The 18870-nt window shown below is 39.7% G+C and overlaps 3 protein-coding genes across 9 annotated transcripts in view; 2 read left to right on the forward strand and 1 right to left on the reverse strand.

Annotated features, from left to right (window-relative positions):
* smarcd3b (SWI/SNF related, matrix associated, actin dependent regulator of chromatin, subfamily d, member 3b) overlaps window positions 1–2840 on the forward strand; it is a 44900-nt gene extending 42060 nt beyond the window's left edge. For all 5 annotated transcript variants that reach the window (XM_055020935.1, XM_055020933.1, XM_055020934.1 and 2 more), the window contains one exon: window positions 62–2840. In XM_055020935.1, the coding sequence (XP_054876910.1) occupies window positions 62–115 (54 nt within the window). In that variant the 3' untranslated portion in view covers window positions 116–2840. The remainder of the gene's footprint in view (window positions 1–61) is intronic.
* A 1517-nt stretch (window positions 2841–4357) lies between these two features.
* Window positions 4358–10217, reverse strand: chpf2 (chondroitin polymerizing factor 2). Of its 2 annotated transcripts, XM_055020978.1 has the most exons (5): window positions 10095–10217; window positions 8833–9974; window positions 7286–7850; window positions 7023–7205; window positions 4358–6072 (listed from the first exon to the last, which is right to left on the reverse strand). In XM_055020978.1, exons 2-5 carry the CDS (start codon window positions 9102–9104, stop codon window positions 4801–4803), a joined length of 2292 nt encoding a protein of 763 aa, XP_054876953.1. In that variant the 5' UTR covers window positions 9105–9974; window positions 10095–10217; the 3' UTR covers window positions 4358–4800. The 2 variants fall into 2 exon arrangements, with proteins under 2 accessions (XP_054876953.1, XP_054876952.1); XM_055020977.1 differs by having other exon boundaries at window positions 8833–10217.
* Window positions 10218–10721: 504 nt separating this feature from the next.
* abcf2b (ATP-binding cassette, sub-family F (GCN20), member 2b) lies at window positions 10722–18867 on the forward strand. Of its 2 annotated transcripts, none has more exons than XM_055020997.1 (15): window positions 10722–10822; window positions 11553–11703; window positions 13041–13253; window positions 13333–13515; window positions 14319–14490; window positions 14564–14659; window positions 14736–14838; window positions 14981–15076; window positions 16140–16259; window positions 16360–16449; window positions 16533–16643; window positions 16720–16782; window positions 16854–16982; window positions 17409–17612; window positions 18311–18866. In XM_055020997.1, the coding sequence occupies exons 2-15, from the start codon at window positions 11565–11567 to the stop codon at window positions 18413–18415; spliced, it is 1824 nt and encodes a 607-aa protein (XP_054876972.1). In that variant the 5' UTR covers window positions 10722–10822; window positions 11553–11564; the 3' UTR covers window positions 18416–18866. The 2 variants fall into 2 exon arrangements, with proteins under 2 accessions (XP_054876972.1, XP_054876973.1); XM_055020998.1 differs by having other exon boundaries at window positions 10730–10837; window positions 18311–18867.
* Window positions 18868–18870: the final 3 nt, after the last annotated feature.

The following is an 18870-nucleotide window of genomic DNA, read 5'->3' on the forward strand; positions in this document are numbered from 1 at the left end:
CATCGTTTATAAAATCTCTTCTTTTTCTTCTTCTTCTTCTAACTTGCCGTTCTCCTGATAGATCCAGCAGAGGAGACAGGAGCTGGAACAGGCCTTAGCAGTCCGCAACACCTAAAGCAGAAGGCCCTCCTGAAGTTCTGCCTCTGGATTTTCAAGCTGTGTGTGTGTGTTTGGATTTTTGTGAGTGTGTGTGTGAGGCCAGCAGCGAAGTCTAGATCTTTAGCTGAACCTAAAGAAGTCCACATTCAGTTTGTCAACAGTTTTGAAGCTAAAAAGGACTCAACAGGTTTGTCAGACCCAGATAAGGATGCACTTCCCGTTTGAAAAGACCATAAAGTAATCATCGTTAGCAGCACTGTTGGCCCTCAGAGGCTCGACTTTGTAAATATGTCCCGCAAAAACTGTCGACCAGCTGCTCACACAGCTCCATGTTTGTGCTCTGGACGAGTCTAACTACGCACATTTTTTTTTATTTCTCCTCATTTGAATCCTATTTTTTTAAGGGTTAATTAATAACACCAGCAAAATATGAGATTACAGTTTTCTGGGTGGTTGCAGATTATAAAACATGACCTGTTGGTTGCATTCATTGTTTCTCCACCATGTTTAGTTTGCTTAAAAAAAAGAGACTGCGAAGTTTAAGTATTACCATGCTATCAGCAGTTTATGACAGAAGTTTACATGCACTCATCACTACCGTAAGGATTATATTAACTGTGTTCCATGGTGAATAGTTTTTATGTTAATTTCTCCTTGGTGAACTAATTGTTCAACAACTTTAACTTTTTAAAAACAAGATTTGGGAAATGTCAAGTTAATACAATTTTATCTAATTCACATGAGGTCAAAACTTCACATGCATGCTCTTATATATACATACAAACCCCCTGAACACCATCGATAAGTTAATTAAATTTTTCTGGCTGAATATTTAACAAGTTTTCTTGGCAAAATACACACAATTTTTGTATTGTGGTCCAGCACAGGACTCTGATCCCAAACATACTTTAAAACTAAGGCTGGGATTAAAATTTTGCTTAATTAATTACTTTGATTTTAAAATGTTAACACAACTATTTATTTATTTATTTTATTTTACATTTTGTTCCTGCGGGAACCTTTGTATTTGTGCGTTTCTAGTACCTCGTAAATCCAACATCATCGGCAAACATCAGCAATGGGTGATAATGCTGCTTTTGACCCGCTGGGAGTTCATTTTTGCTTCAAAAATAATCTTATGAGATGCTACCAGGCTAACATCAAGCTTCTGAAACTTTTTGTAGACTGCACTTATATTTGAACTGGTGCCAGTTCCAAATTCAGAACCAATTCAGCCAAGAAAAGTAGTAGCCAGAACTACAATATATGAAATGCTTCCTGATGCTATGGGAAGCTATGTGTTTGTGGGTTTGTATGTACAGATTGAGCCTTTTCATTATTAATCATTCACATAAGAAACCTAAAATTATCACCATGGTGAATGTCTATAAACTTCTGACCAGAACAGTTGCTGGAAAACAATATGGTGTGAGGATCGTATTTTTTTTTTTTTCCTTTAATCATGTCACTGTGATGGAAATAATCCCTTTTGTGTGTTTTTAAGATCAGTGTTTCAAAAGTTTTACCAAAGGATCCAACAAAAAGAAGCAGAGAACAAAAACTGGACAAAAACACAGATCTGTGTTTTAAAAAAATATTAACTGAGCAGCATTAGCAGTTAAGTCCAGGTCTGTTGCATTTTACATTTTCTATGTTATTCATGCACAGAGAAGGAAAAAAAGAATAACGAAGGTTAGTTTGTTGGAGATTTGAATGTAAATATGTTTTGGTGTCCAGCTGTACAGTCCACATCTGTTTGGATTACATGTTGCAGAATGGGAGCTACATTCGTTTTTAATTATTCCCACTTTGGGGATCGATTTATTTTTGTGTCTTACAGTGGGAGCTTCATCAAAAATCAGTCTCAATAGCTGCAACAGAATATAATCTGCACCAATCTCATTTTACATGTTTTTTAATGACTTGTATGTATATGTTGTACTGTCAATTAGATTATTTGTTTTTGGATGGGAGGGTTACTTTGCACTGTGGTGTAAACTCTTTGTCGGGACTCTCTTTTGTGGGTGAAACCCTCTTTATAATCCCAGCGTACACAAAAATCGACCTATGCATGCTCCATGAACATGGATCAATACATCTGATGTGGCTGTCAGTGTAAATATTAAGAGGTCTGCATAGATGTGTACGTAGCCAAGGCAAGACTCGGCAGGTTTGCTGATGGCGCCTTCTGGAAATTGTTTTTTTGCCAAAAAAGAAGAAAATAATAATAACTTGTCCTACCAGCAACTAACTAACTGTAGGTGTGAGCTGTATGTTTTCATTACTGGGACTAAGTTATATTCACTGCACTGTGTAGGTAGCTGTAGCTAGGAAATCAGTCCCTGTCTCACCTGGAGTTTCTTTTTGTTCTTTTTGTTTTTCTTCTATTCATAGCATGCCCAGGACATTTATAACGTTGTCACTGAATCACTAACCCCCTCTTGTGGAGGACACCTGGAGCTGCAACTCCTCTACAACAGAATCATCACTACTGTATTAGTCTGTCACCTATCCCTGTCCATTCTGTTGCATGTGGGTCTGAGGAGGGGGAGCTACTCTCTCTTTGTTTACACTGAGGGTCACCGACAGGAGGTTAATAATAATAATAAATAATAATGCTGTATATCTCTAAAGGGTTTCATGATCATGTTCTGTAAAGAAAAAGAGGGGAATACAGCTGTAACATTGTGAGACAGCCTGGATGTAAATAAAGAAGCGCTTGCCAAAGTTTGTAAATGCCATCAGATGTGAAGTCTCTTTTGTTGTTCGTCAGTTTTCTATGGCTTAAAAGCTACATGTTGATTCATTAGTATGATTTTAAAATCCACGTTTTGGAAACTGATTTGGAAAAATCTTCATTTGCCTGATTTTTTTGTTTGTTTGTTTCTGATACTGAATTATTGCCAATTGGCAATTGAATTATTGCCAATTGAATTATTTGAATTATTGCCAATTTCATTGGCAATTGAATTATTGCCAATTCTTAAAATGCCAAAATTTCCACTTAACTTTATGTTTTGGGGACTCTGATGTATTTTTTAATTAAATAAATTAAAATTGTTGTTAATTGTTAAATAATCAATCGATTGTTTACTCAGTACACGAGTCGACTTTTTACCAAATACCTTTTTACTCTTGGATGGCTAATTTTTACCTTTACTAGAGTAAAAATATATTGAAGTGGTGCTGCTCTTTTTGGTTCTCTACATACTCTGACCAGCAGTAAATGTTCTTTGGAGGCGATGGCATGGAAAGATTTGGGAACCCAAGATAATTGGAATATGAAATTTAAGATATTATTTTATATATATAATGCCTGCTACTCGTTGTGTCGTCACATAAATGACTTTGACTCATAAAAATGTTTCAGTTCTGGCTCATTGGTGGGGTCTGCTTCATGCAGGAGAGCGGCGCTGTTTGCAGGCGGCAGACAAGAGTTTTATTGTTCCTGGTGGAGGCAGGTGGAGGCCCTCCTTTCCACTGTGACCTGCAGCGGAGCTGGAGCACCTTGCCGCCTCAGAAAGAGCTTCTTTCACTGCGCTGCGGCGCTATTCTCCGGAGCCCACGGCCCCTCTCAGGGGTGAGAGAGGTTAGCGGGCCTCATTTCGCTGCATCAGCAATGAGCCTGCATGAAGCGAGGCATTCAGGGTTCTCCACAATCCCAGCGTCGGGGGGTTAACCGCCCATTGGCTGAGTCGGCCTGTCGTCTGGGCAGAGGGTTCACGTTTGTACCGGGGTGGAGACTTTTAAGATTTAATGTGAGGAGACAAGGCGGGGCGTGGAGCTGAGGAACAAAATGTTCATCAGAACCAGAAAACTGACCTAAAAACGGTCCCTGAACGTCTCTCCTCCATTTTCCAGCTCAATCAAAACAATTCTTCTAAAATAATGGATTCCCACCAGATATTAAATACATTTGAAATGCATGTAAATTTTGAATTTAAGACGGGGAATAAGTAGTGAGCACAACCAGAAAAAGCTTCTAAAATGATGAGAAAGTCAAGAAAATAGTAATTTAGTCCATACCTTACAAAAACCTCTGCAATCCAAGTCTTTTTAGCAAATACTTTCTTGGATGGCTATTTTTTATTTTTACTAAAAATAGTCCTATTATTACTTTTCTACACACAGGTGTGTAGAAAAAAAAAGGCAAAGGAAAATGTTAAATGCTGCACAGACACAAAAACTAAAGCCAATATAAATATCTGATACTAACCAGATATTTACAAACACAAAAAAACACACACAAGCCGCTGAGTGTAAATTTTACTCTTTAATACCTCTTACAAAAAAAAGAACATTTCCTAAAGAAAAAGGCAGCCAATGGCTTCAGCTTGTTTCCAGTATCTGAACATCTCCACAATGGAAGACTTATGGCTCAAGTGATTTTCTTTCCAATGATTATTAACAAAGAAGGCCTTTGTTTATGTTACAGATACTGAAATACACCTAAATATATAAATACCGTCTCAGAGGCTGAGAAAGCTAACAGCAGGAATCGGAGGAGCATCTATGATTCACTGCTGTCTAGACATGACACATTTCAAAGGTACAAAAGTAAAAGTCAAAAGCTCCCGTAATGAGCAGGAATACTTTAAGGTTATTATTATTGTTTTTTTTTATTGATCCTGACATCTTTGTACCATGAAATGTCCAGAAAAAGAGGATTAAATCCACAGTTTTCTGCATTAAACCAGTGTTTTATGTGCTGTTGGCCTGGTCCTGCTCAAACAGAGCCATGGCGAGGTGTGACCGTGACCCCAGACTCTCCAGGTTGCTGAGCACGCAGCGGTGGTAGATGTCTTCGCTGAACCGCGGGTTGCACGCCCGCCGCACGTACTTTTGGATCAGCGCTGGCTCCACGGCCCGGAACACATGCAAGCCGGAATAACGCACGAAAATGTCGTAAACGTCCATGCTCTCCATGAGGTCCTCGTTCTCTAAAATGTCGGCCGCCATCTTGGTGCGTGCGCTCATGTAGTCGGCGTTGTAGAAGCAGGCTTCGTCGAAGACGTGGCGGTCAAAGTGGCCGTCACGAAGAGACTCTGAGGCGAAGGTGGAGGCGGCGGACGGCTGTTGGTCGCGGTAGATGACGGCGGGGTTGAACTCCTGGAAGTGGACGGGGAAGAAAACCTGCCAGTTACTTATGGCGTTCATTCGGCAGCGGTTCAGGAAGTCCGCGTTGACCTCGGTCCAAACACTCGACAGGAAGAAAAGCGTGTCAACAGGGTGCTTCTTGGAAATGATGTCCATCAGCTTGACCTGTGAGGGAACCTCCGTCTTCACGCTGATCCAGGGAATCTTCACATCGCCGTAACGTTTTTCCACTTCGCCGATCATCGACTTGACCCCGGCGAATACGTCGCTCTGGCTGACTCTCTGGGCGTCGAAGGGGTCGTAGATGAACAGGAAGGTCAGTAAAACGTTATCGTGGGTGTCCAGGGTGTTCGTCACGTACATGTCGAGGAAGTTACCCACGTAGTCCTGATCCTGGGTGGTGACCGGCAGGATGACCTGCACCCGCGTTGCCTCCGTCACATAAGGCATGGGGATAATCTCGACAGCGCTCAGAGGTCGCAACAGGTTGACCCTTTTGGCAATGACCTGGCTGTGACCTTTCTGGGTGAAAGCCTCCAACGCCAAATCCAGTATGTACTCCATCCCACGCGTGGGATCGAAGCGCCTGTACCCATTGAGCAGGCGCCGCTTGCGGAAGCGGAGCTGCGGCTGGTAGCGCTCGTTGAGCCGCTCCACGGCGACCTCCAATATGGTGCTGACGTCGGCTCGGTCAGCTCCTCTCATCTCACATTTGGGCGAGCCGTCTGTGCAGGAGTAAATGTGCTCCTCGGTGAAGTAATCCCAGTTTAAGACCTCGAAGCGGGTCTTGGGTTTGAAGGGAGAGTTGATGCCGATTGGCCACGTCACCCCAGCCTTACCCTCAGGGGTCAAGTGGCTCAGGTTGCTGATCTGCATCTGATGGATACACCCAAAAAAATCTTTGAAATATAAAACCAAAGTAAAATAATACCTTTAAGATAGCTGCTGTTTGTTTAAATTCCAAACAAATCTAATTAACTCATTAGCAAGTTTGCAGGGTTAAAACTAGAGTTGAAACGATTAATCAGATTAATCGCGACAAATGGATCATTGAAATAATTGCCAAGTAGCTTAGTAATCAGTTAATTGTACAAATAATCAATAAAGTAATGTATTTTTTAAATAATTGTTAGTTGCAGCCCTACTAATAATTATTTTAGTAATGGGATTAATCAATTAATCGGATAAAAGTTTTTGGACAAATTCTACAGATTCTTACTGAAAACTTTACAGAAAATATTTACTGACAAAGATTTTTTTTCTCTAGGTTTAATGCAAAATATATAAATTTAAGTACAGTTTTACCTTGATTCCAGATGTGAATATATAAACTGACTTCTTTTGAGTCTGTATACTTCAGTTATTGATTAATTAGTTGACAATTTCTTGTCAATTAATTATGATAAATTGTTGCAGCCCTAATCTAGATAGTTCAATAGTGAGAGTAATGTATAATTTTGTCCCGTGATGAAATAAAGAGACCCACATCTGGCCATATTGTGAGAACTATTAAATTAAATCATCATCTCAAAGTGTCAAAGCTCAAATTTCTAAGAAGATGAGGTAACATTTCTATTAAAAAGTCAGATTTTTTTTTTATTTTGGAGGAACAAAACATAGAAATAGTCATTAAATTTAACTGTTCTGAGCTTAGAGAGGATTATATTCCACTGACATGTCTCAACAAAGCTTTTTTCTTACATGAATGAATAATTTATCAAACAGGAATTTCTGCTTTGTAGCATGCGGTTATTAGGGTGGGTCAAAAAACCTTTTTGGTTTTTTGCTCCACCCCCAAATAAATATGAAAGTAAAATGTAACAAACCTGTAGATCAAAAATCTGCTGGTAAGTCCACTGAAGCTCTATTTGGCTGAAGCGTTTATGCAGACGGTACATGAGGTTGGGGTCCGATACGGGATGAACTGTGAAGGCGTTTTTAAACGCAACGCTGTCCTCACGCTCTGGATCTGCGTTTTTCCCCAGCTCAAAATAGCGATACGTCATCCCCTGTCAGGCATCACAGAATTTACGTCTAGATTTTGCTTTGCTTTTATTTTTTGAGTGTATAAATGCATGGTTGTTGTTACCTGGTGCACCTCCACACAGCTCAGACCCAGGTAGTCGATGATGCAGCGGCCCAGCCACTCGTCCGGCCTCACGCTCAGGATGTCGTTGCGGCAGGTGTCAAGATGCGGCTGCAGTCGCGCCAGCAGGCTGCGGGACAGAAGGTAGCCGTAGCCGCCATGGCAGTAGCGCGCTTTCTCCTCCCCGCCGATGAACTCCTCCGCCCTGCCCATGTACAGGTCCTGCCCCGCGCTGAGGTGGCCCACCAGCTCCGACAGGCGGACCGCCTGCATGTAAGTGTCATCCTGCGCCAACAGGAACCAGTCGTACTCCGAACCGTAGTGCTGATGGAGGTGCCGCACCGTCTCGTACATCAGCCACACGGGCCGGTCGTCGCCGTGGGCGATCACGGTCATGCCGTGTGGCACCTTGGGGCTCCGGAGGCCCGTGAAGAAAAAGGTCCGGTGGAAGTGATGGGCGACCGTGCGGTTCACCGCCACAGCCAACGTGCTGAGGGTGGCCCGAGACGTGAGGACGCCCGCCAGCAGCCGCTCTCGGATGCCCAGTTCAGTGTGGATGTATCGAGTTCTGCTGGGAGAAAAACAGATTAGAACCGCGAGAACATGAAGAAAACAAAAACAAATGAGACTGAAACGATTAATCGTGACGATTCCTGATTAAATAATTACTAATCTCACTATGGAACTCATGAAATTATGGTGTCCATGATTAATCGTGATTCATCAATTATTAATATAATTTTCAACTTAATTAGCACTGATTAATCATTAATCAGAGTTTATGACTAATCCAAAACTGTACAAAAAATATATACATTTTGCATTTAAGATTTAAAAAGCTTTGTAACTAACTAACATACCCCCAAATTACAGTTTTAGCTTCACCTGATTGCAATTCCATAAAGAAAATCTTGAATAAAGAGCATTTTACTCCTAACCGCTAATAGGAATGTTATGTTATTGATATTAAGGCAATAAAATGTTTATTTTCTTCTTCACAATAAGAATTGAATTTTATTTGAATCTTTTAAATATATTTTTCTAATATTGTATGAAATATGTTCAAGTGGTGAAACAAAAAATCTGCAGAATTTGCTATTTTATCCGATTAATCGATTCATCATCAGAATAATCTGTTAAAATAAACATTAACTGCAGCCCTTGTCATTTATCAAGACTTTTACTTCCAACAGATATGATAAAAACTGTATTATCTTTGATAATGTGTTCTTGTATTGTGCTATATTACTTGAAAGAGGTCTCAAAAAAACAACATAGCCATTTATCGCAATAACTTATTAGAGCAATTTGTTACTGTAACAGTGTCAAGATTTTGCAGCATCTAACAGTGTTGTATCTTGTTTAGCTCCACTCATTATACCTGTATCCACACAGCATAATTCTGCCACTACCATGCTCCACACTGTGGATGTGCATTCATTTCTCTTCTTTTGATGTCAATTTTAAACCACTTTATTCTGGCTCTCTGATTTTGTATGTGGGTGCTAGTGTAGTATTTTTAAACATCAAAAGGTGACCTCTGCACTCACCTGAGGACTTTCTTGTGTGGTTTGTTTGGGTCCTTGTGATAGGGAACTATTCGTGGCTGGAAGTCCTCCTCTCCAGCTCCATCTCTGCCTCCTCTCTGAGCGTCTCTTCTCCCCAGGAAGAGCCCACCTTTGGCCAGCTCGTCTCCGCAGGGGTCGTCCGTGTCCCCTTGGTTCCAGGACACCATCAAAAGGCTGAGACTGCACCCCAGAGACAGCCCCAGGATGAGGGGCAAAGCAGGCCTGAAGAGGGCCAAAAACGTCGAGAGGCGCATGGTTGGTGGTCCAGAGCCAAACCCTAAAGGTGACAGCGCTTTACGGGCCAACTGAGACTCATCTTACCCAAGTAGGAGCTGAAAAAACTAGATCTATTGAATAAAACAAGAAAAAACTGACAAGAGTTTACTGTTTCTAATAAATTAGATCAGGTTTGATGAGATTAGGCGACCACCTCACAGAATTTCATGTTTTTTATGTATACCATTACTAAATGTGATTTAACTGTGCAGCTACCAGTACGCAAAAGTTTTCCGCTTTAAAACAACAAATGCATGCAAATAGCTTGACATCCCCCGACTGGCTCCTATTACCCTCAAACTGTCTGGTTAATCATTCACATGTGCCCTGCTACCTGCCTCCATCCACGTAAAACCCATGTTTTGTTACTCAGCTCCACTCATTTAGCTAGCAGTCACCAAATCAGCGGAAAGCTTTTTAAAGTCAAGTCGCTTTGCAATAATCTGGTTATTTAAAAAAAAAAAAAAACACCCGAAGCGAACGAGGAAGAGTTTAGTCTATCTTATTTCAATTGTAGCGTTTAACAATAACATCTAAGAGGAACAAAACATGAAAGATGAAGCTAGCGAGTTAGCATCGCGAGCCGTTAGTGCAGACACGTCGATCCACCTCCGCGATCATCAACAGGAAGCCGTTACAAGTCCCGTTTGGCTGCTGGGAAAAAAACAAAAACGTTAATGCGGTCAAAAACATGTCGTCTACTGCCTTCGCTTTCCCCACTTCCTGAAAAACTGTGTGCCACACACACAAAGTGTGTCAACAGCGTCCCTCACGTCGTTTTCAGCCTCATCGTTACAGACTGACGGCACATCCGCGACTGCAGCATCACCGCTGCTCGCCTGTCAGACCTGTGCTGTCAACCCGAGACAATTTGATTAAACCCCACGAATAAAGCGGAATTATATTTTGACTGTCATCGTGTATCCTCGTGTACATTATGTTCTTAATGCGAGGAAGGAGCATTTTACCTTTAAATGTGAAGACACCTCAGTAAGATTGCCAGGAATTCAGCATAGGAATTCAGATTTGAAATCTTTTTTTTCTTTCTTTAATCACAGTATTTAAAAAAAAACTCGCCTTCCAATTTGTATGTAATACCTTTAGGCATAAATTGTAGCCATTTTAAATTTGTTAATAGGAAAAGAGTGAAATGACATTTCACAACTGATGTGTCGGTCGTGACAGAGCCGACCCGACCTGCCGGATCCTATCGGAAATAAACAAAGAACGTCTTTTGACGTCAAAATCTGAGGACTTTGTTTGAAGTTGCAAAATAATAACGTAGTTAGAATTAATTGCTATTGGAACTGGTGATTTAGGTATTCAGGGTCAATTTCTTCTGGCGATAAGAAACCATAGCTAATTGGACCAAATTTATTTTATTTTTTATTTTCAGAGTTCTACTTTAATAATTAATGAAAAATTGAGATGTTGAAAAACTGAGTAGTATTTAAAATTAATTGGCATGAAGAATTGTTTGGGACCCGAAAGAACCGGCTGAGCCAAAGCAACGGATCCCATAACCGAGCCGGAAGTCCCATCTCTACATTTTACTGCAGTCCCACGAGTAGGGGCGGGTCCTGTTAGTTTCACCGCCCTTCTTGACCATATATGGTTCGTCTGGCGGTTTAGTGAGCGGCTACATCCACCCGGCAAAAGGTGGACACGAGACGTCAGTGTGCTCACGACATACGAGGTACGGAGATATTAGGTAAATTAGATCCAGCTGAGTTTAACAACTGGTGCATGAACTTCCAACTAAAACCGGTTATTGTGAAGAGAATCTGGCTTTATTTTAAACTCGTTCTACCGATTTGGAACTGTGTCATGTTTAATTTGGGCCTGGAGTCGAGTTAGCATCCAGGCCTGTCAGGTGTAGCTAACGTTACCGGCTCACTTCGTATTGTGCCGGTAGAAATAACTTTACATTTTATCTCCAACGCGTATTTTTTAGTGTTTGGCATCTTTCGTGTTTTAGCCAACACCGCCGAATTTCATTTACTCTTCGGGGACAAAGTGTACAGGTAAAGTTAGCACGGTTAGCCGCTAACAACCGGACTAAACGAGCGTTATAGATGCTAGAGACGTGAATGGAAAGAACCAGAACGTGGCGTTCGTTGTCTTTGCCACCATTATTCAAGTCTTTAAGACGACGTTTTTAATTACTCTGGTTACTGAAACGTGTTCATTTAAAAAAAAAAAAGCTTTGTTTCCATTTAATTATGGGGGTAGTATTTAACCGGCAAGCCGGCTTGGGGTTCCCTGCTAGCGGTTAGTCATCCTGATTCAGACCTCTCTACCTTATATGGCTAATGCCGGTTTAGTCACCTCAGTAATCGCTACACAACAGATAACCAGAGTTTATTGTCATGTTACTGTGTTTTGTTGCTTTTCGTTATCCTCACTTTATGTTTTCTGTCGAGTAGCCTTGGATAACCATGCCGTCAGACTTGGCTAAAAAGAAAGCAGCCAAGAAGAAGGAGGCAGCCAAAGCCCGTCAGCGCCCCAAGAAGTCTGAGGAAGTGAATGAGGACGGAGAACAACCGGAGATCCAAGAAAATGGAGCAGACAGCAACGGTGAGACAAAGACTGGGATTAGATCTCTGTGACCAGATCCAGTGGGACTGAAGAATGTACATGCAAAATATGTCAGAGTAGTCGCATCTAACTTTAAATATGGATAGACTAAACTGATTTGTTTTCAACATGTATGTCTCCGTCTTGAGATTTGTAACTTAGTGAGTTGTATCAACACTAAAAATGTAAAAACTGTCGGGGCTTTTTTCTGTCCTCAGTGACCCAGTTATTTAGAAAATCAAAAATTAAATAAATGAGTTTGTAGAGCTTTTACTGTTAGAGGGAATACCATAAAGTTAAGGACAGGCACATTATTTAAAAAACATAGTATAATGAGCTAGTTCCACAAAACTTTAACAGTGAATCCACATTGTATGTCTTGGATTAAATTTTTCCTTAATTTTTTTTATATGCCTGTCTAAACTTTAAAGATCTATCAAAATGTTATTTTATTTTTTAAGCTGCTGCAATTTGACTTTGTTTTTTAAAAAATCTTAGTTCCTTGGTGTTGAAATCTCTTCAGATTTTTGACATTTTGGATAATTATCTTTTGAGTATTTGCACATCTGGCACACAAAAAATAAAGGGAACACTCAAATAACACATCCTAGATCTGAATGAATGAAGTAAATATGAAAATAATTTCCACCTGTTGTCTATTCCATTTGCACAACAGCAGGTGATATTGATTGTCAATCAGTGTTGCTTTCTAAGTGGACAGTTTGATTTCACAGAAGTTTGATTTACTTGGAGTTATATTGTGTTGCTTGAGTGTTCCCTTTATTTTTTTGAGCAGTATAGTTTTGTAAATAGATAAACATAACTTGTTAATATTTGTCTTAAAAATGAAAAGAAATAAGAATATTTCCAGTTTTCAATTGGAACAATCTAAAAAGCTTTCAACCTAAAACAACTGGATCTCAGTGATGCTAGATGCTACAAAGGTTTTGAGTCAGTAATTTTAGCAACCCCCACAGATCCAGCCATGTATTAAAATCAGCCTGCAGTATTTCACATTATACACCAAACACACATAACCTAACCTGAATTCATCTTGACTCTTATAATTAAGTATTTCTAGTGGTTTGTGCTGATTTTCCAGTTGTCATTGTTATATCTTAATATTTTTGACTGCTTGCATGATGAATCCTGAAAAGTCCAAAGACAAAATCAAAGGTTTCTGAATCTGATGGCAACTAAAAGCAGTGATCCCAAGAAATTTTACTTGTATCTTTAGAGTAGCATCAGTCTAAGCATGTAATTATTGGACTGGTTGGGAAGACTAAAACGGTGTGCAGCGATCTATAAAGCAGGACATCTTTGTTCTCTGGTTTCAGGTGTCGGCAGCTTAACTAAGGAGCTGGACGAGTTCGAGCTGCGCAAGACGGAGGCTCGGGCCGTGACTGGCGTTCTCGCTTCCCACCCCAACAGCACAGATGTCCACATCAGCAGCCTGTCGCTCACCTTCCACGGCCAAGAGCTGCTGGCAGACACCAGTTTGGAGCTCAACTCGGGCCGACGCTATGGCCTCATCGGGCTTAACGGCACTGGTAATCGTTTAGCTGGGACCTCCGTTTGTTTGAAAGCCAAATCAAAACAATTAATCATGTTATTTCTTCCCTCTGCTAGGAAAGTCCATGCTACTGTCGGCCATCGGTCACCGTGAGATTCCCATTCCAGAACACATAGATATTTACCACCTGACCCGGGAGATGGCGCCGAGCGACAAGACTGCACTGCAGTGTGTCATGGAGGTGGACGAGCAGAGGATCATGCTGGAGAAGGAGGCGGAGAGACTCGCTCATGAAGACTGTGAGTTACATAAGATCTGACAAAACTGGAGCGGTTGAATAACAACTGAGCCAGACTCCATAAGAAAAAAATAAATTAATCACATGACAAATCATCATTCTGATATTTTTTTTAGAACAATTTTGTTTAGAGAGACGTCATAATTAATTTTATTTATGGTTTTGTTTTTATTTTAGATAATTAACATATTTTGTACAAATTAAAAGAGCAAACTTTCATTATTATGCCATTATCAATATGTTACTTGAAAATGGTCTCAAACCAACAATATTATCATTTATCGCAACAATTCAACTGGAAAATTTGTTATTGCGACATGAAAATCACATGATTTAAAGTGAGAAATGTTTTTCCATTGAAATGCTTATTTGTGTAGTTTGCTAAGCCATTAAAGAGAGATTATTAAAAAGGTACCATTTTAAAAATGCTGCAAACATTTGACAAGAACAAGATAGTTGGTTGGCATTATTTTAAAAGTCCTAACTGTTTTTCCTGTATGAGGCTAATGATTAACACAACTTATAGGGCAATTGTGCTTTGTTGAAGCTTAATCCATTTTATTTGTTCATTATTTTTATTTTGGAAATTTAAAATGTTTTTCAGTACCAGTGTCAAATATTCTCTGGAAATGTAAAGATTTTAGTTCTAAACCATCTCAAAACGACATTATTGTTTAATTTCTGGGAACAAACAAATTTATCAGGCCTAATAACATCAGAAGGTTTTTGTTTCAGAAGATCATTTCAGTGAAAACGCTTAAAAAGCTGCAATGATTAAAACTAAAACTTACCTTCTCCTTAAAGCGGAGTGTGAGAAGCTGATGGAGCTGTACGAGCGTCTGGAGGAGCTGGACGCCGACAAGGCGGAGATGCGAGCCTCTCGGATCCTCCACGGTCTCGGCTTCAGCGCCACCATGCAGCAGAAGAAGCTGAAGGACTTCAGTGGAGGCTGGAGGATGCGTGTTGCTCTAGCCAGGTGAAAACCGCTTGCTCAACTTCCGGAATTGGATTTTGTATCGTTTTATGACCTTAACTGTTTGTTTCTGCAGAGCTCTGTTCATCAAACCCTTCATGTTGTTGCTGGATGAACCGACGAACCACCTGGACCTGGACGCTTGTGTGTGGCTGGAAGAGGAGCTCAAATCGTATGTTTATGCCTCACCTGGAATGTTTCAGCTGTTCCAGTGTTTTACTCACCAACCTGCTTCTGCTTTTCCACAGGTTTAAGAGAATCCTTGTTCTCATCTCACACTCCCAAGACTTCCTGAACGGTGTGTGTACCAACATCATCCACCTCCATCAGAGAAAACTAAAGTATTACACGGTAAGAACACGCTGCTTAGAATCCAAATAGCAAAGGTCTGGAATACCTGGAACGAACCAAAGTTAAATAAGGAATCAAGACGAGCTGCTGCTAAAAACGTCTCTCTGCTGTTGGGTGACGAAGCAAATCTATATTTGTTCAGGGTAACTATGACCAGTATGTGAAGACCAGAGCAGAGCTGGAAGAGAACCAGATGAAGCGTTTCAATTGGGAGCAGGACCAGATTGCACACATGAAGGTAAACAAGAGGCCTAATTTATTTCACTTTACTTACAAAAATATCCACAAAATAAAACCTTAAAACAGTGCCAATTGCTTTTAACGCAACGTTCCCATAGCGAGTCACGGAGGTGGCAGAGTGATGCTTTGGGATGCTAATATTTAGTATGGAAAAGGAAGCCAATCAGAATTTTTTTTCTTTATTAAATATAAAATACTGGAAGAAAACCAGCTAGTAAACTCACAACTAGAGCTACAATAAAACTATTTAAAGCAACAATTCCAGCAGGATGTTGACCTTTAATGGCCAACAAATGGTTCTGAGATTATACTTTGCTTGATGGCAACATTGATTTATTTTAATTTTTTTCTCAGGACATTTGCTTCCCAAAATTATCTTGAAAATGTTACTTAGTATTTTATTTCCACTTTAAGCATAAAATGCTTTTAAAATTGCTCCATCCTGCAAAATTACTCTTAAAAATCTGTAATATTAATTTTTAACCCTTCATATGTTTATATAACTCTACTGTTTAGCATTTTGTGCTAAAATGAAGGAAATAAAATTTGTAAAGTAAATCTTAAACTACACTATGTAATACAAAACACTTTTTTTTTTTTCTGAAATTTTGCTGTGATTTTACTAGAGGAGAAATGCAGCGCCATCTGGTGGACAAAATCATGTTGCTGCCTTTTAGAAATTGGACTTTTCAAATCAGGCATAAGAACTAGCCTGAAGATTCATTTGAAGACATTTAACTTTTGTGTTTGAAAGTAGTTAAATGTGACAATTATTTTCCTTCTTACGGTTAACATCTGTTTGCATAGCTTGTCGATTTAATCTATAAGGAACTGGAACTACTATAACATTTAAAAAGAAAACGTGTACATGTGTCCTCTGCCAAAATAGAGCAGAGGAGATCTCAAAGATCTGTTAAGAATTAAAAGTTTTTCTGGTGATTTTGTCTCCGATACAATTAGAATATAACATCTATTTGTGTACATTGTGTGGGGTCTACAGAATCAGTCGTGTATTTTTTGATTTTTTTTTAGAATAATAATTTTATTGTCGTTCTCTCCAGAATTACATTGCCAGGTTCGGCCACGGCTCCGCTAAGTTGGCACGACAAGCACAGAGCAAAGAGAAGACGCTGCAGAAGATGGTGGCATCAGGCTTGACTGAAAGAGTTGTGAATGACAAGGTGCAGCACAGATTGAACCTTTTGTCAGATTGTTTCGTAGCATCTGATTTATTACTGCCCACATTCCTGCAGTGTACTGAATAAAACCTGTTTTCTCCAGACGCTGTCATTTTATTTTCCTCCCTGTGGGAAGATTCCTCCTCCTGTTATCATGGTTCAGAACGTGAGCTTCAAGTACAGTGACAACACAGTGAGTACAGACATTAAACAGCCTATTTTTATCTGGTTTTACCTCCCAAAAACAGACAAATCTGCCTTTTAATGTCGTCTTAGCCGCACATTTATAAAAACCTGGAGTTTGGTATCGACTTGGATACCCGGGTGGCTCTGGTGGGACCCAATGGAGCTGGGAAATCCACGCTGCTGAAGCTGCTCATGGGAGAGGTTGGTGCTGTTCTTTCAAAACTAACTTGTGAATTGTTCTCAATGCTAAGTTTTATGATTTTTGTCCTTCTTACAGCTCCTCCCTACAGATGGCATGATCCGCAAACATTCACACGTGAAGATCGGCAGATATCACCAGGTAAAAGTCAAGCCGTTTTAATAAATAATAATAATTACAGTAAAGTAACTATCCTCTGTTTGTCTTGGCAGCACCTGACGGAGCAGCTGGAGCTTGACCTTTCTCCTTTGGAGTACATGATGAAGTGTTTCCCTGAAATCAAGGAGAAGGAGGAGATGAGGAAGATCATCGGTCGCTACGGCCTCACAGGAAAACAGCAGGTAGCCGTTAGCAAAAACGCGCTTCGCACCGTTTTCCCACAGCAAACCCTAATCATTTTCAAGATGTTTTCAATAAAATCCTAGCACTAAAGCATAAAAATGAACCAAATTTACTATGATGCCATTTATTACTGTTTTGAATGTCTTGTGATTGTATTCTACGAAGTAAACTAAAATAATAATAATTTTATATCCCACGCTTGATACACATTGAGAACAAAACACAAATCCCCCAATTTCAATCATTTTCAAATATTAAATTACACAGATCAATAGCTCATCAAGCCACTAGGAGTAATAAATATTTATTAATTATTAATTCCAAAACGCCTCATTGAAAGTTGAGCATATTCAAGGATTTCAAGCACCAGTATAAACGCATGAAGTGTCTCATTATTCTTAAAAGCCTCCTTTAATTTTCTCCAGGTGAGTCCGATCAGGAACTTGTCAGACGGTCAGAAGTGCAGAGTTTGTTTTGCCTGGCTGGCCTGGCAGAACCCCCACATGCTGTTCCTGGACGAGCCGACCAATCACTTGGACATTGAGACGATCGACGCGCTGGCAGAAGCAATCAACGAATTCGAGGGAGGCATGATGCTAGTTAGTCACGACTTCAGGCTAATTCAACAGGTAGGGCTTCCTCCAAGACGCCTGAATTGATGTTTTAAATCACTCAAGGCTGAAATGATTAATCTATTTTTGAAATAATCAACTAAGTCAGTAATCGAGGGTTAACTGGACTATATGGCTTTAAAATTTGCTTATTTAGATTTTAAATCTACTTATTTAAAATGCCAATTAGTAGGGGAAATGATTAATCAGGTAAGTTGTGATTAATCAGTTATTTGTTAACAGAGTATACAGACTCAAAAAAACATTGATTTTTAAGTACTTAGATTTAAAATGCTAACTGTAGGACTGAAATGATTAATCATGATTAATCAAATATTGACATAATCAACTAAGTAATCAATTGCTAACTGGAGTATACAGACTTAAAAGACTATTTGCTTTAAAAGAAAGTAGTAATTAAACCAAAACCATACAAAGAAATGTTTATTTTTCATTTAAGATGAAAATTAAAAACAAAATCTTTGGTAAATCTGAACCGGGTGAAGATAAAACATTTTTTAAAAGGATCCGATATTTTAAAAAGGAACTGAATTGTTTCCATGTCAATGTATTTCTAATATTTTGCAAAAGAGACTTCTGTAGTTCAGTGAAAAATGAGTAAATTAATAATCTTATAAAAAAAATAATTGGAAGAATAATCGATTACCAAAATTGTTAGTTGCAGCCCTGAAATCTTTTCTTTCTTTTTTTTCCAGGTGGCTCAAGAAATCTGGGTGTGTGAGAATCAAACCATCACAAAGTGGAAGAGCGGCATCTTGGGATACAAGGAGCATTTGAAGTCAAAGATAGAGAAGCAGTGAAGGCAGGTGACCTGACAAACCTGGTCGCTCGTTTGACATCATGGACCTGCGAGTTTCTGAACGGAGGAGCAGGAAACGTCCTACTGAACAGAACCAATCTATTATGCATCTTATCGGACTCTCTCTCATACACCTAGTACCGTTTCCTCACGGTTTGACTGCAGTCCAAGCCCCGCCCCTCAACCTCAGGCTGCGCTCTGATTGGCTGATTCACCTGGAATGCATTCCATTGTGTTTGTCTTCAAAGAAGTCTTTTTGTTCCTTCTTAAAACTTCTGTTTTACCCCAACAAGAAGTAAGCAGCAGCTTTTAGGTCATTTTATCATATTTAAAAGGTGACTTCTTTTTTTTTTTCTTTTTTTTTTCTTTCCCCTCCATTGTAAGAGCAGTTCTGCCTTATTTGACAGTAATGCAATAAAGGTTTGTCTCAATAAACAGAACGGTAAAAACGGCAAA

This window comes from Poeciliopsis prolifica, unplaced genomic scaffold, assembly GCF_027474105.1.
Source record: "Poeciliopsis prolifica strain line A6 unplaced genomic scaffold, Auburn_PproV2 SCAFFOLD072, whole genome shotgun sequence".
In the NCBI taxonomy this organism is placed as follows: Eukaryota; Metazoa; Chordata; class Actinopteri; order Cyprinodontiformes; family Poeciliidae; genus Poeciliopsis; species Poeciliopsis prolifica.

What these genes read in the sequence shown, in the direction of transcription:
- chpf2 (XM_055020978.1), bottom strand. Translation starts at nt 9,104, where the DNA reads ATGCGCCTCTCGACGTTTTTGGCCCTCTTCAGGCCTGCTTTGCCCCTC. An exon ending in GCTGTGTGGAGGTGCACCAG is followed by an intron (nt 7,206 to 7,285) that starts GTAACAACAACC and finishes GATGCCTGACAG; the next exon opens with GGGATGACGTATCGCTATTT. An exon ending in AGCAGATTTTTGATCTACAG is followed by an intron (nt 6,073 to 7,022) that starts GTTTGTTACATT and finishes TGTATCCATCAG; the next exon opens with ATGCAGATCAGCAACCTGAG.
- abcf2b (XM_055020997.1), top strand. Translation starts at nt 11,565, where the DNA reads ATGCCGTCAGACTTGGCTAAAAAGAAAGCAGCCAAGAAGAAGGAGGCA. An exon ending in CTGGAAGAGGAGCTCAAATC is followed by an intron (nt 14,660 to 14,735) that starts GTATGTTTATGC and finishes GCTTTTCCACAG; the next exon opens with GTTTAAGAGAATCCTTGTTC. An exon ending in AGATCGGCAGATATCACCAG is followed by an intron (nt 16,783 to 16,853) that starts GTAAAAGTCAAG and finishes TTGTCTTGGCAG; the next exon opens with CACCTGACGGAGCAGCTGGA.